This window comes from Diadema antillarum, unplaced genomic scaffold (genome assembly GCF_040938485.1).
Source record: "Diadema antillarum isolate AM-2024a unplaced genomic scaffold, OU_Dant_1.0 scf00000188, whole genome shotgun sequence".
In the NCBI taxonomy this organism is placed as follows: Eukaryota; Metazoa; Echinodermata; class Echinoidea; order Diadematoida; family Diadematidae; genus Diadema; species Diadema antillarum.
In genome coordinates, this window is record NW_027271077.1 from 181,140 (window position 1) to 195,345 (window position 14,206).

The window sequence follows — 14,206 nt, forward strand, 5'->3', positions numbered from 1 at the left end:
GTTGAATGAAGTGTAGGCTTATGTCGAAAAAAACAAAAACAAAAGCACAATACAGACAGCGGAAGTTATGTATGAAAAGATGTACTGTAGGCTGTGGTAACAAAGCATGGCAACAAGCGTATATAGGGCCTGGAGTTTTTTTCATAAAGCTGTTCTTAAAGTTACGAACGACTTAAGAACAACTGGTGATCAGTTCTTGTGCTGAATTATTGAAATTCTGATAAGTATAGCACATCAGAACGTGTTCCAGTCGTTCTTTATGAACAGCTTTATGAAACACTCCCAGAATCCTTTGACGGGATTTTGCTTGCAAAAAAAAAACCCCCACCAACAACAAAAGTCTCATCGAAATAGAAGCATTGAAAACCTCCGAATAATTTCATCAAAGATACTGTACTTGGACGTGTTTTTTTACGTCTGCAATCCATGGGAGGTGCGGTGGTGTCCGAACGGTCCTTAACCTGCTCTGCTCTACCCATCAAAGTCTGAGACATAAAAGTGTGCCTCGAATTGCGAAAGTTTTACAAAGGTTTGCGTAGAAACAGAGAAGGAAGTTGTTCGCGGCTGAATTTTAAGCTTCCGCAAAAGAATTAACAGAATTAATGAAAAAGCGATGCGCCTGCCTTCATTGATTTAAATTCATTGCCCGCAACTTCTTGCGGTATAACTAGGAAGGTTGCAAGGTTCTTTGTGTGTGTGTGTGGGGGGGGGGGGGGGGAGGGGGGGGGGGCGTTGTGAGTATTCACGCTGAACCTCAAATGGAAATACAGTTTCATGGAAAGCTAAAAACAACTAGAGTTAGAAAGAACCGTGACAATGAAATACCAAGGGATGTCTTTCTTCTGCCTGTTTGTGAGATGCGCCTCTTTGCAGGGGTCGGTTTAAAGTCTGGACAATAATGGTGTGGTGAAGTACGAAAGGGAAAAACAGCTCAGAAGTAATTCCTGTGGTGTAAGTCGCTTCACATTCAGCAGCAAATACTTATATTACGTTTCACTTTCAGCTGATGTTAAGCATATCAGCTGCAGTTGCTTTCAAATATTGGATGGCAGGTTGCCCTTGAAATAATGGATGCTAAGTTTGTATAGGTTGTGACTAACCATGAAATGCAGATCACTAAAGGTGGTATACAATTTTGCTCGTTTTTGTCGTCCTTGCAGTTTTCGCCCTGTGCAAGATCCTCCATTATTATATCAATCAGCAATTTGACAATATTTATTCAGTTTGACTTGATTTGGAAAAAAGATCAATATTGGCAGGCATGTTAAATTGTCAAGGAGCATTATTTCTAGACTCGTGAGTTGAGAATGCGCTCATCTAATGCGCTGCACAAACGAATGTTCATGCTGACTAACTTGTAATCTTACGCTGTATGCTCTTAGAGAACGAATGTGAGGAAACATTGCAGACTTCACGAAGTGTTTGCCTAATGATTCACTCTTTAAACAAACACGATCTCCAGAGCATAATGGCAGCGTGAATGACAACCGCTCAAGTAAGTTTCAATCAGTTCGATCTCCAACTATGTTTCCTCTTTTGTGTCCTTTTTTTTTCACTATCGCTTCCCTGCAGATATGACGGGTCGTGAGCCGTTCCATAGCAGTCATGGACACGTTGGAGAGCGCCCCCTATAGTGCAAATCTTCCTCCGTAAGTACGACACCTCCAACGTTTCATAGCTGCATGTGAAACCTATACAGGTTCTACATACATTGGTGGAAGTTTGAAAGTTTCAAAATTATTTTCTGTGTTGATGTACTGCATCTGCATTGAATATACTCAATGTAGTTATGAAGTGCTAGACAATATTCATTACATTTTGAATGTGAAAGTTTCGTTCTAATATTCATTTTTTAAAAACTTGTCATTGAATGAAATTGAAAGTGTGTTGACATCTTTTTTTTTCCAAACTGACACTTCAGCCTGATCTCACCATTTTTAGAAATGTAGCAAGAAAATGAATCATGATGTTACAATAAGCATTCTTAAAACCAGTGCTGCAGATTTTCGGTGATGGTAACTACCTTAATGAATTTTACTTAAAGATGTCCTTTCACAAAATATCAAAATACAAAGAATGCTGGCATATTGTGGGATTCACTGCATGTTTTGAAATGCCAGAAATACCCCTTTGGCCACTCTGATATATGATTTTTAAAAAAGATAGTCTTCCACCTGAACCGAGGCGATGCTTTAAAAAGAATGAAAATCGAAAATGATATTCGATTGGGGATTTTTGCTGAATGTCAGACCACAACCCGTAACTTAGCAACAACCCGTCGCCTGTTGTCTCCCTTGAAAAATTGGCGCCACATAGCATCTCCAGTGTGGTGTGCCTACCCTCCAGTCAACGTCTCCCCACATTGTCAGATGTTTCTTAATCTGGCTAGACTTGAGTTCAAAAGTGCACATTGCCGATTGCCTAGATGCGATTCGATTTATCAATAAATGCAATTTGTGCGTCAGAAGTTGTGACATTTTTCTCATTCCAGTCGCAAGTCATATTACCAGCGGCATGTATTGTGTGCTGTCTCTGTGCTCCTCATCATTCATTTAACGTCTCTAGACACAGAGCGCGTGCCCTTTGAAAAAGCTGACGTCTGCGCGCATTGTTTTTCTCATTTACTAATCTTTAATGTGCATGGCAGAATTTACAAAAGACAAGCTTCACATTCACGTAAGAATAAGTTAATCAGGTATCTAATCAAATTGATATTCATCGAATACGGTTCACCTAAGTAATCTAAACAGCAACTCGAGCAACTCAAAATGATGCATAGTTTGATTTGTGTATAAAGATGATAGATACTTAGCGACGAAATATAAATATCATATGAAAGAATTGTTGTTTGTTGTGAGCAGTAACTGCAGAAGCAGTTTTTTGTTTGACATTGTAAAGCAGACCCCATGTGCAGATCGTGAGGTACAGATTAAAAACTTGCCCATAAGCACTCATGTCAACCCTAAAACTGTTACCTTTCTACGGGCGGTGCGCTTGTTCTAAAAGAAAACTTCAACACGAACAAAAACCTATTATCTTTAGCTAGAATATGTCTTAAATGCCGCGGGTAATCATCCCTGAAATGAAGCACGGTACATTATCTTACCATCTCCGATCGTCTGTACGTCAGGAATGGACAATTACGCCGAGTATATAATTCGAAAAGGGCAAGAATTTTTCCACTCCTGCTATTTTCGTGTGGACGAAGAGAAAATGTAACGACTTAGCGGTACCTTTCAGCTGCCCACTCGACCTTATAGGTTGTTTTCCTTGCAGCCTAATGATGTTTTTTGTTCGAGAGAGAAAGAGGTTTGTGTTAAAGAAAGATTAACCTCTGGAATGAAGTCATTAACATGAAAGCAGTGACAAGAAAACGAAACAATAAAAAAACATTGCGGAATACTTGCCGTAGGGTTTACTTCTTCTGAAATTTTGTGTGTGAAACTTCATCGTCATATATCTTTTTTTTTTCATTAAAAAACAACAAGCACAAATCAAGATGATGTCATTACGAAGAGTGGACGGTTTTCAAGAAGAAGAGAAGTATACCGATGAACGTCTAGTCCCAAAATATAAATCTGGGTCATTCTAGGCAAACATTTGTTTTTGTAGGGTAAGATTTATTTACAAAAGAGAATGAGAGCATCTTGACTTGTCCTCTCAGGTATACGTTATTGGATCGTGGGATTGGTCACTTCGGTGGTGAAAAGTCAAGATGACCTTTGTTTGCTGAGGTGAGCTTATAAGTGGACAACCAATCATACTCTTCCCCTTCTAAGAGTCAACACTGGGCTGTTCTCTTGCTTCAGCAGGGATTTGAGAGGAGTTTTCGCTGTGTGTGTGTGTGTGTGTGTGTGTGTGTGTGTGTGCGTTCGGGTTACAATTCGTTGTTCCGAAGGTTCGTTATTCCGAAGATTCGCTTATCCGAAAATGAAAAAAAAAAGGTTAATAATTCCGAAGACTCGTTAGTACGCACCTTGTTTTCATTTTCCGGATTACCGTACTTTCGGAATGTCGAACCTTTGTCATTTTCGGATGATAGAAGCTTCGGAAAGGGAATCTTATTTCATTTTTTCTGGATTCACGAACCTTCGGAATAACGCACCTTCGGAATAACGAACCTTCGGAATAACGGCACGAATATTTGGATCAACGAACCCTTATTTCATTTTTGGATATAAGAACATCTAGGTATACGAAAATAAATTATGTGTTTCGGAATAACGAACCTTATTTCACTTTCGGATTAACAACTCCTCGGAACAACGAACGTCACTCTTGTGTGTATGTGTGTAGGTGTGTGTCTGTGTCTGTGTGTGTGTGTGTGTGTGTGTGTGTGTGTGTGTGTGCTTAATATTAGATGATTTCTGCACTCGGACTACGTGCATCACAAACTTTTGAATGGAACTAACATAATGATTCATAGCTTTCCTAAAGCTTTCGTGAGACGAATTAACTTTTACATTTCGACATCGTAAAACATTTCAACCACTAAAGAAATAAAGAAACACATTTGGTTGGATATGATCTTTTACATACTTCAATCACCTATGGGTCAGTTTAGCATAACCAGTCGATTACAGGGGTAGATCATAATTATGGCACTAGAAGATTAATTCTTATAAGTTAAATAAACTGCAATGGAAATTAAACTAAAGTGAGATGAATTCAAAGAACAGAACCCATGATCGTAGAAGAATTTTACTAAACAACTTGCAGCGAAAGTGCATATCTCCATCGCAGTTCTGGAAGGAGCCTCGTGAAAGGGACTAGAATAAGATTGAACCAGGTAACGACTCCAGCGGTGTGAAGATTTTGCCCTGGTTTCCTGGTTGCTCTTCAACGATGTAACAGCTCACTTCGAGGTATCACGTTTCAATCTTGATCCTCCTGAGCAAGCCATCAGTGGGCTCGATGCGGATATGTAATACAACTCAGAGATGTGGAATCCACCGCGGCTTTAAGCTGATGAAATGTCTCTTGTTTAAGAGAGATGGATAGTCCGAAGACCTTTCCATTTCAAACACAATTATTTGCCTTGGTCTTAGATGTCATGTAAGATACCCGGGTACTTCAAATTCGAGGAAAATGGTTGAGCGCACAGACCAGGTGTAGCGACGACATGGGATCATCGCAGAATAGTCAGATATTGGGCTTTTAATATGACTGTGTTTTGTTATGCCATGACACGAGAATACACAAGAGAGAGGGAAAAAAATCGTCTGTTAGTGAATTGTGTCACGGTACTGACGAAATCAATATTAGCCGCACTTCCAGGACACAAGGGTATAATATTTTTTCTCCCACTTCTGTGATTGTATGGTACATAATGATGCGAGAACTGAGTGATTATTTTGCTTTAATGGGGGTACTTGACGTCTAGAAGTAAGCTCATTTGAAACAAAATTTTATTTCAAAGTGTTTGACTGTGCATGACGATAAAACCTAAGATACTGCAGTAATTTTTAGGCTAGGATCCCTCTATCATAACAATAATATGCTGCGATGATATTTGTTTAAAAGATACTAAACAAAATATACAGAACAAAACTTGTTAATGCTCTTTTAATTTCAGTTGTTTTGACACTACAGGAAAGTGATATCGCATGCCCTGATTATGATGTAATCATGGCCGAGCGTCAACCAAGGGCCTATAGAATTAATGCAAAGTGTTTTCTAGGGAAACGGGTGAATTGTATCTCCAAAATACGTCTCCAGAACCAAGAACCCTGCTCAAATACGAGGAATAAAATCCGAATAAAGGGGAAGGAAATTGAGAGGGATCCGGTGACCGTCAGACGCAATACAGTGAATAATTCCGGCTTGGAAACCAGCCTTTAAATTGAAGACGTATTTGGTTGCATGAATGTGCATGGATCCGCATCTATGGTGGCCGTAAAAACGCCCGAGTCGTGTTCTTCTTTATCGCCGGTCATTTCTTATTCCGATTGGCGATTGCGAGTCACGTTGTGTGTCCTGGGTTGCGCCAGACTGCTCGCCTTCTATTAATGAATTCCAGTCTCATGACAGTCGCTTCGTACTATAGTACCTTGTCGGGCAAAGCAGACGGGTAAGTAGGCATCGCTCACTCGTCATCTGTGCCCGAAATTACGTCAGAATTTGGCTCGCAAGGAAACAGGATGAATAATGTGGCCTCGTGTTGCTACTGAATTTCATTGCAACACTATAATCTAATATAGTTAGTAATCTATTAAACGCTATTGTTTGCATTGGATATTATCATTGCTGAAGTATAAACGGCCAGACCATCTTGTGCAAAAATGTATTGAATCTGATTTAAGAATATAAATTTAGTATTGGTGTCAGTATACTCGCAAAAAAGTCCGACATTTGATTAGTCTTTAATAAAAAAACAATGAAAATGTCAGGGTTGTAGGTCCCAATCTAAAAATACTACAAGAGCAAGCAACTTCCTTCTTACTTCTCCTTTAAGTGGATATGTATTGACAAACGTACAATCAAACCCGCTCACCATGTTCACATCTTCTGCTGATACAGAAATCACTGACTTTTGTTGCACAATATCCTGATGAATAGATCACATTATCGTGTGTCTCTCAGGTTTCCCAAACGGAGTCTTTGTTCCCATCATCCCTAGATGTCGAATGAATGTCATACAAATATCACCCTTTTAGAGGTGAAATATAACACTTGACATCCCCACGGGACTTAATCCCCCCCCCCCCCCCCCAGATTATATTTTCCCGAAGCGCACAGCGTTGAGGAAAAAATATTGTCTCGATGGAAAAATATAGCTTTCTACGGTCTGTCAAGTGTTGTTTCAAAACGAATGTTTGTTTTTAAAAAAAAAATCATATCGGTCTATCTCAAAGAATTAGTTAACTCACCTGTCCCCACACGTAGTCGTAGCTCACAGCATCAATCCCTTTTTCTTCTTCCTAAACTTAATACAAAATTTTATGGTGACAGCTCCTTTTCAGTTGCTGCCCCGAGATTGTGAAACTCACAACCACAGCATATCTGTCAGTCGTCTACTTTGGTTTATTCAACTCCTCTTTAAAGACTTATTCATTTGTAGAGTAATCATTTTCTCTCTTTTTTTTTTTAAATTACGTATATTAATGCATACAGTTGTATGATTGCATCGATTTCTTATTATTTTGAATGTAATTTACTATATGTGTTTTGTGACGGTGTTGTAAAATGGTAAGAGTTATTGTAAAGTGTATCGGGAACATTGCTTTGTTATGGTTATATGCGCTATAGAAGCTTAATTATTATCAAAGACAAAGTAATCTGTTTTACTATCATAAGGGTCTACGTAAATATAGAGATGTCATTTTGTTCAACAGAGGAATGCACATAAAGAGACACAAACGTAGTTATTAGTACGGGCCAAAAGAATGCTTATATTGCCCTTCATTCAGCCGCTTTGTTTTTTCTTTCCCTTCTATCAGACTTCCTACTTCACGGGGAACTCCATGTGATTTTTAGAAAGGAAATGACGCATACTAATCAAGGCGTATACTATTTCAACACTCTTTGTCATTTCATTCTTCTCCTAGGCCTACTTGTAATTTGACTTGAATTAACAAAGTAGAAAAACGCGTCAGCTTTAATTTAACTATAGTCTTCCATTCTTCAATGACACATTATCCACCAAATGCAAGCAAATTTCATATCAATTTACTCGTCAACTTTTTCGTCTCATTTTCCTATTCAAAAAATGCGGAAGTTGCTGACTTTCTTTCTTTCATGATTCCGTCCTCCCACGAGCTGTGGACACAGTTACTCTGAACTCGGCTGCTGTAATTTCACAGTAATTAATTCATTCAGCGAAGTATCCTTTGCAGAGTAGGCCGAGTGGAGAACAAGGAAGAAAGGCTCTTAGACGTAGAAACTCTCGAACGGGTCACATCGCTTATCGGGTTTCAGGCGGAGTTTCATTCACTAATCAACACCTATTCGCAGAGCGCAAACCGAAACCCTTGTAGCGATATTAGAACACGTAGGTGTGTTTAAGCGCACGCGGCAAAACAGTTGTGCTATTTCAGCTTTAACTCATGAACTCATTAGGGACAGAAACTTATCGTCCGAGTTTCCTTGAAGTCATTTACGGCAGCTATTGTCGAAATGGATGTTCTTGGAAAGTCGAATGAACCTTCGTTTCAGTAGCAAGGCTTGATCAGGACTTGTGTTTGCTTGCTTTGTTAGCATGATTCTTAGCAACACATTCGCATTTAATATTAACCCTCTCCCTGTCCGTTCATTCTACACGTCTCTTTCGTTAATTGTCAAGTAAATTACCAAACATTCTTCAAGTCTAGCAGTGGCGGATCCAGAGGGGGCGCAACCGGCGCACGCCCCCCCCCCTTTATTTTTCGTCAAAAACAAAAGAAATGAAAAGAAAAAATATGAAATGAAACCCGGAAGTGGCACCAGAAATATCAGTCACGCCCCCCCCCCCTTTACAGAATTCCTGGATCCGCCCCTGCATGTCTAGCCAATAGCTTTCCTGTTGCCTTTATTTTGTGTATAGTCTCGTATCACATTTTTTTTTTTTTAGTTCGGATTTTGCCTTGCTGACCTTGCCCACATATTAAAGATAATAAAAAGTTTTGGTACCTCAAAAGTGTCCTTGAATTTCCTTGTCTTAGTTTGTGTTTCAGGTTAAAGTACCTTTCATATAACTAACAATGTGAGACTTACTCGCCCCAAAGTGCTCTCATGTCTTAGTAATCATGCAATTAACTGCGACCAGCAGCCCCATACGCATAGCGACCAGCAGTCCCATACGCATAGCGTAATCGGGCTTCGCATTGTAGCATTCAGGATCATGACAGATTTACTATCGCAGGGTAAATGTCAACTTAAAATCCCATAAATTCTTCAATTTGAAGACTTACCAATTAAGTTGAAGTATTGAAAACAGGCTTCGGGCAACGTTTGGTTCTGCCTATAGTCCCTTTCTGTTCGAATTGATGACTGAATGTGACTCGGTCGACAGGACCTTAGGAGAGCTACATACAGTACACTGAATACTACAGCCAGTGCATGCGCAACACATCACATGCACACAAATTTCAAATCCATGAACGGATAAGATGTTTGTGTGCGCATGCGCTGGCCATGGTATCCAGTGTATGTACAATGTAGCTCTCCCAAGGTCCTCTCGACCGAGTCACATTCAGTCATCAATTCGAACAGAAAGGGACTATTGGCAGAACCAAACGTTGTTCGAAGCCTGTTTTCAATACTTCAACTTAATTGGTAAGTCTTCAAATCGAAGAAATTTTTGGATTTTAAGTTGACATATACCCGCGATACTAATTCTGTCATGATCCTGAATGCTACAATGCGAAGCCCCATTACGCTATGCGTATGGGGCTGCTGGTCGCAGTTAGCTATGCGTACAATGGGCTGCACGCTGCTGGTCGCAGTCAGTGGTTTCGTACAATATTTATCGACGCTGTACAGCGTTGGCTCTGGTACGAAACCATTATTGCATGATTACTAAGACATGAGAGCACTTTGGGGCGAGTAATTCTCACAGACAACGTACTTTAACCTGAAACACAAACCAAGACAAGGAAATTCAGGGAAGCTTTTGAGGTACCAAAACTTTTTATTATCTTTAATGCTTGCATGCTGAGATGATAACAGGGTATCTTTGTCCCAGGCCAACTTAAAAAGTTTCGTATGCTTAAGACATAACACTCCAAGTACTCCCACCCCCCCTGCCTCCTCCCCCTCCATTTCCACCACCACTACCACCACCTTCCCCTTTTCACTGCCCTAAGACGGTATTTATGGGGCTTCTCGTCGTAATCACATTCATCGCCTCCAAGGGGCCGCTGCTCCGTCATCCGCAAGAACTGGGCGAGGGAAGCGAGGCACTAAGGAGCGAGATGATCGGCAAGCCATTAGTGGGTTCGGGCGCCGTCAACAAGTCACCTCCTTCGCTCTCTGCTCCCCCCTGACTGCTGTCCTCGATTAAAGGTTCAGATGAGAGTCGTCGCTATAGTAGAAATCCATTACAAGAATGAAAAATAGTCCATTCTGCTCAGTGACGTCTTTTTCGCCGAAACGTTGTACATCCTCTTTTTGTTGTTTTTTGAAAGCACACGTTTCATCTATAACACGAAAAAACCAGCAAGATTCCATTCATTTATTCATTTTCCAGCTCCAATAGAATCATCAGAAAGTGCTTGTGTTGTCACGTTAGAACGTGCATTTAACGAAATTTTAAAGTATATAGTTAAAAAGAAATTAAAAAGAAAGATAAAACGTTTCTAAAAATGCTTGAAAAGGTAAGCATGATAGCAAGTTTAAGGAGGAAGTAAGAACGCATTGTTTCATGTATCACTCAAGAGCGATGTATAGAAGGTGCGGTGAAATGCCTTGCAGAGCTTGTCTTGAGCTAGCAGAATTAATTTGACTATATTTTTTTAGATATATCGTAAATGTTGCTGCGTTTGCAACGAGTCGCTTCGATTTTCTTTTCTGTGATTTCAGATCAGCAAAGATGAAACGGTTCTTGTCAAAATGGTGTCATCTTTTGTCAATGTCGAATTTTGTGGCCCGCGGTTACCATCTATAACACCAAGCCTTTGAGACTGATTGACAGACAGACAACTTGTATCCCGGCCATATGAAATCTTAAACTCCACTGAACAGGTGCACTTAGACACCACAGGGGTAAGAAACAAGAACATTACAAAAGACGTATATCCCGCATGCTCTGTTTCTTGCATTGAAATGAAATCTTTCCCTTTCCATTACTACTATTTGTAAAAAAAAAAGAAAAAAAAAGGAAAAAGATTGTATCTTTTAGACAAAGTTACAGAAAATCAGTGAAAATCAATGCGTGGCTGTCTGATTTTGCACGCCGGCGATGGTTTGTTTACTACTTCGTCTGATCTGCACTAGAGCAATAGTTTTTCGAGGGGTACTATCAGTCATTCCTTAAAAGTCAAAATCCCCAAGAAATAAAGTAAAAACAAAACCCCGACAAAGACTGTTATGAATGCGGTTATGCAACTGGTTGTATTTTGTAATCTTCATGTGAAAGAAAGGGCTTTTTACACTTGTAAATTTTTGCTTAGCCCCGTACCAACGGTGGGGCTAAGGGGGGGCCTTAGCCCCACCGTTGGTACGGGACTATCCTTAGCCCACTTTCTGTTTACACTCGTTTTTGCCAAAGTGGGCTAGCCCCACCGATAGTACCGTACTATCTGGCCCTGCAAAATAGCAGGGTTAGCACCGCAATTGCGGTGCCAAGCAAGTGAGTGTAAACAGAACGAAAAAATAATCCGGGGCTAAGCGACGGAGACGAAGTCCGACCCCCACTGACCAATCAGAAACGAGGTAATCAAATGCTGCCGGTGCGTGCGTGTACGTGTACACTGCACAGCGTAATCATGAATATTCATGTGGTTTGGAAAGTCCGGGGCTAAGAAATACGAGTGTAAAAACGTCAGTTTTCTCCTTAGCCCCGGACAAGAGATAGTACGGGACTAATTGGCAAGTGTAAAAAGCTGAAAAAATTGGTACGGGACTAACGATAGTCCTGGGTCAGAGAAAGTCCGGGGTTAAGAAACACAAGTGTAAAAAGCCCTAAAAAGTGAATCTGAATTCTAAGCAACTATTACGTAACGGCTTGAAAGCATACACTGTAACTGCGCTTACCTGGGTTTGCTAATAGATACGGACATAGACTTTGAAATATCTTTCTTGGAAGCATTAAAGAGGCACTGACATTACGTGGAACCGTGCGTGATAAGACTCACACCATACTCATGGACAGGACCGGCTTTTACCTTGCTGCCAAACTCCGCTGGACTGTTATGTGAAGAAAAAATGATAGACAAGACGCCATATTGAAATTTTGATTTGAATGCTGAATACACCACAGTCGCAACCGTCTTCTTTCTTTCGTACGGGGGCAACGCGACTCATTCCGACGAATTAACAGCCAATTCTGCCGCATGGCTAAAACTGCGTAAAGAGCTTTTATCGTGACGACGCGACGACCGACGATGAGCGCTCGATCAAAGTGCACTCCAATCCACCCCACTGTTTGGCTCCTGAGGGCACGCTGCGTCAACCTCATCCCCAGGGGTCTCACTGAAGCACTCTCCAGCGTACGAAACCAACCTCCCATAGATGGGCACTGCCGTCGCCCTTCTTGAAATACACTGAGACTAACAATTAAGCGGATTGGCAGCGGGGACCTGGCTCTAAGAGGACGAGTCATCGCACTTCGAAGATCGGGCACGGCCGTCGTTTGGCCTGCGACGAGAAAGACTCGAGTGTTTGTGCAAACGCTTCACATGAGTCTACGACGATGAAATGAATGAAATCGTTTTGATATCAGTTCTCTGATTTTTCTTTTGAATGAGAAATGATGAGAGTGCGCCCTTCAGTCGTAGTATGACAACAAAACTCTGTCGCAGTATCCTCTAGGTTCTTTTCGATCATGGATTGCTCAATCTTTCTTTTTTTTTATATTCAATAAGGACAGGTTCCTGAGAAGCAAATAAAGCAAACTGAATTGACTTTGCTTTCCAGAAAGAACAAACTACTTTCAAGATGATGGCTGTCCAAGATAAATCATTTTTTACAAACTCATCCAGAAATAGACTGGACACTATTCAGTAAATTCTAACAGTTTAAAGACACTGTCCTTTTAGGTCTACTTCCGAACGTACGCGCAGATTATTGGCATCATTTCCTTACTACATGTACTAATATCATAATTTTACTGTTACCTTGTTGATATTGCAATAACAGTTACTAGTATATCCTTATCACAGTGTTTGTTTCTTTTTATCTCGTTCTGGTGTAGCTTTTGTGTAACTAAGTAATTTCGATGAAGAACAAGCATCGAAAAGCTTGTAAAAAATCAAATCATCTTCACCAAAAAAAAAAGAACAAAAAACAGCGTTCATTGTCTAGATACAATTTCTTCGATGCGAGAAGTTGGCGAAACTGTTATATTTGTCAGCAATCAATTATCTAAAAAAATCTAAATCGACACAAACTTACTCCTTTACATTTTACCGTAACACATGTGATAGAACGCATATCGCATATACCTCGCAGGCAAACTGAATCTATAAGGGCAACTGGATTTCAAACAGGGTTGTTAGATGACGTATTAGTGAACCGACAGCCTTCCTTCAATATGGACGCATTTCATGACTGATATCTACAGTGAGAGCATATTGACGGGAGGAGGGGGGGGGGTAGATTTGATTCCAGTGAAGAGAAGGAAAGGGGTCAACACTGTGGACAGCCCAACGGACTTGCCTTCTGATCGATTCGCGCGTTACGTTACGCAGACACGAGTCAGATCGAACCAGCTATTAACGCTACCTCCACGAGTGCATGATGGATGCTATGAGAATTTTATGAGGGCTATAACTGTCATCGCCGAACAACTTCTTCAAAATATCCGCGCTGGAAAACACCCATGCTCATCTGTCGTCGCTGAATGAAGGCACTTCTTTCTCTTATTCTACGACGCAGGGACAGTATTTTTGTCGAGGGCCGTTACTTCGGGAGCGCATGTCCCCAAAGATGAATGGAAAGGTCTTCTCAAAACCAATATAGGGTTAAAGCTGGGATCACAGACAATCGAATGCGTCGTAGGCCTCACTATCTTTAGCTCAGCTGTTTCATGAAATTTTTCTGTGTCTAGATTTGCGTGCTGCATGTGTGGTGCAGTTTATGAAATGTTTCTAGGTCAGTTTGCCTGCATGCGACAGTACTGAACAATTTAATGCATGCATGCAAGGCATTCTATTTCATCAAAAGCAGGAGCTTGAATGGATTTCTGTGGATCGTGACTATGTTTCGGTCTGAGATTTCAGTGTGAAAAACACCTTAAAGATGTTAAATTGTCATTGGCTTTCAGCCTTGGACAACTCTTTTACTCGACGAGTGAATGCGGGTGACACTGTTGCCCCCGGTGAAGGTAAAAGTGCAAAATCATATAAAGACAGGGTCTAAGAAATGGCGGCTTTGGGGCGTACCACGGCGAAGGCCTGGTGTAGAGGGGGGAAAAATCTTTTCCCCCAAAGGAGTTTCGAGAACGATTTGGCTGGCTGCTCTACCGTGGGAGTAATGGCAGTTATGGTCCTTAGTATCAATAATAACCTCATCAGTGTAAGTGCCGCTCTCCCAGAAGGCCCATTTGCAGTCATTGTTACCATTACCCCAA

General features: G+C 40.8%; 1 protein-coding gene across 1 annotated transcript in view; it reads left to right on the forward strand.

The window, feature by feature from the left end:
- LOC139723392 (muscarinic acetylcholine receptor M2-like) overlaps positions 1-14,206 on the forward strand; it is a 143,645-nt gene that overhangs the window by 57,846 nt on the left and 71,593 nt on the right. Inside the window, exon 2 of the mRNA XM_071634637.1 lies at positions 1,573-1,649. Within this exon, the coding sequence (XP_071490738.1) occupies positions 1,606-1,649 (44 nt within the window). The 5' untranslated portion in view covers positions 1,573-1,605. The remainder of the gene's footprint in view (positions 1-1,572; positions 1,650-14,206) is intronic.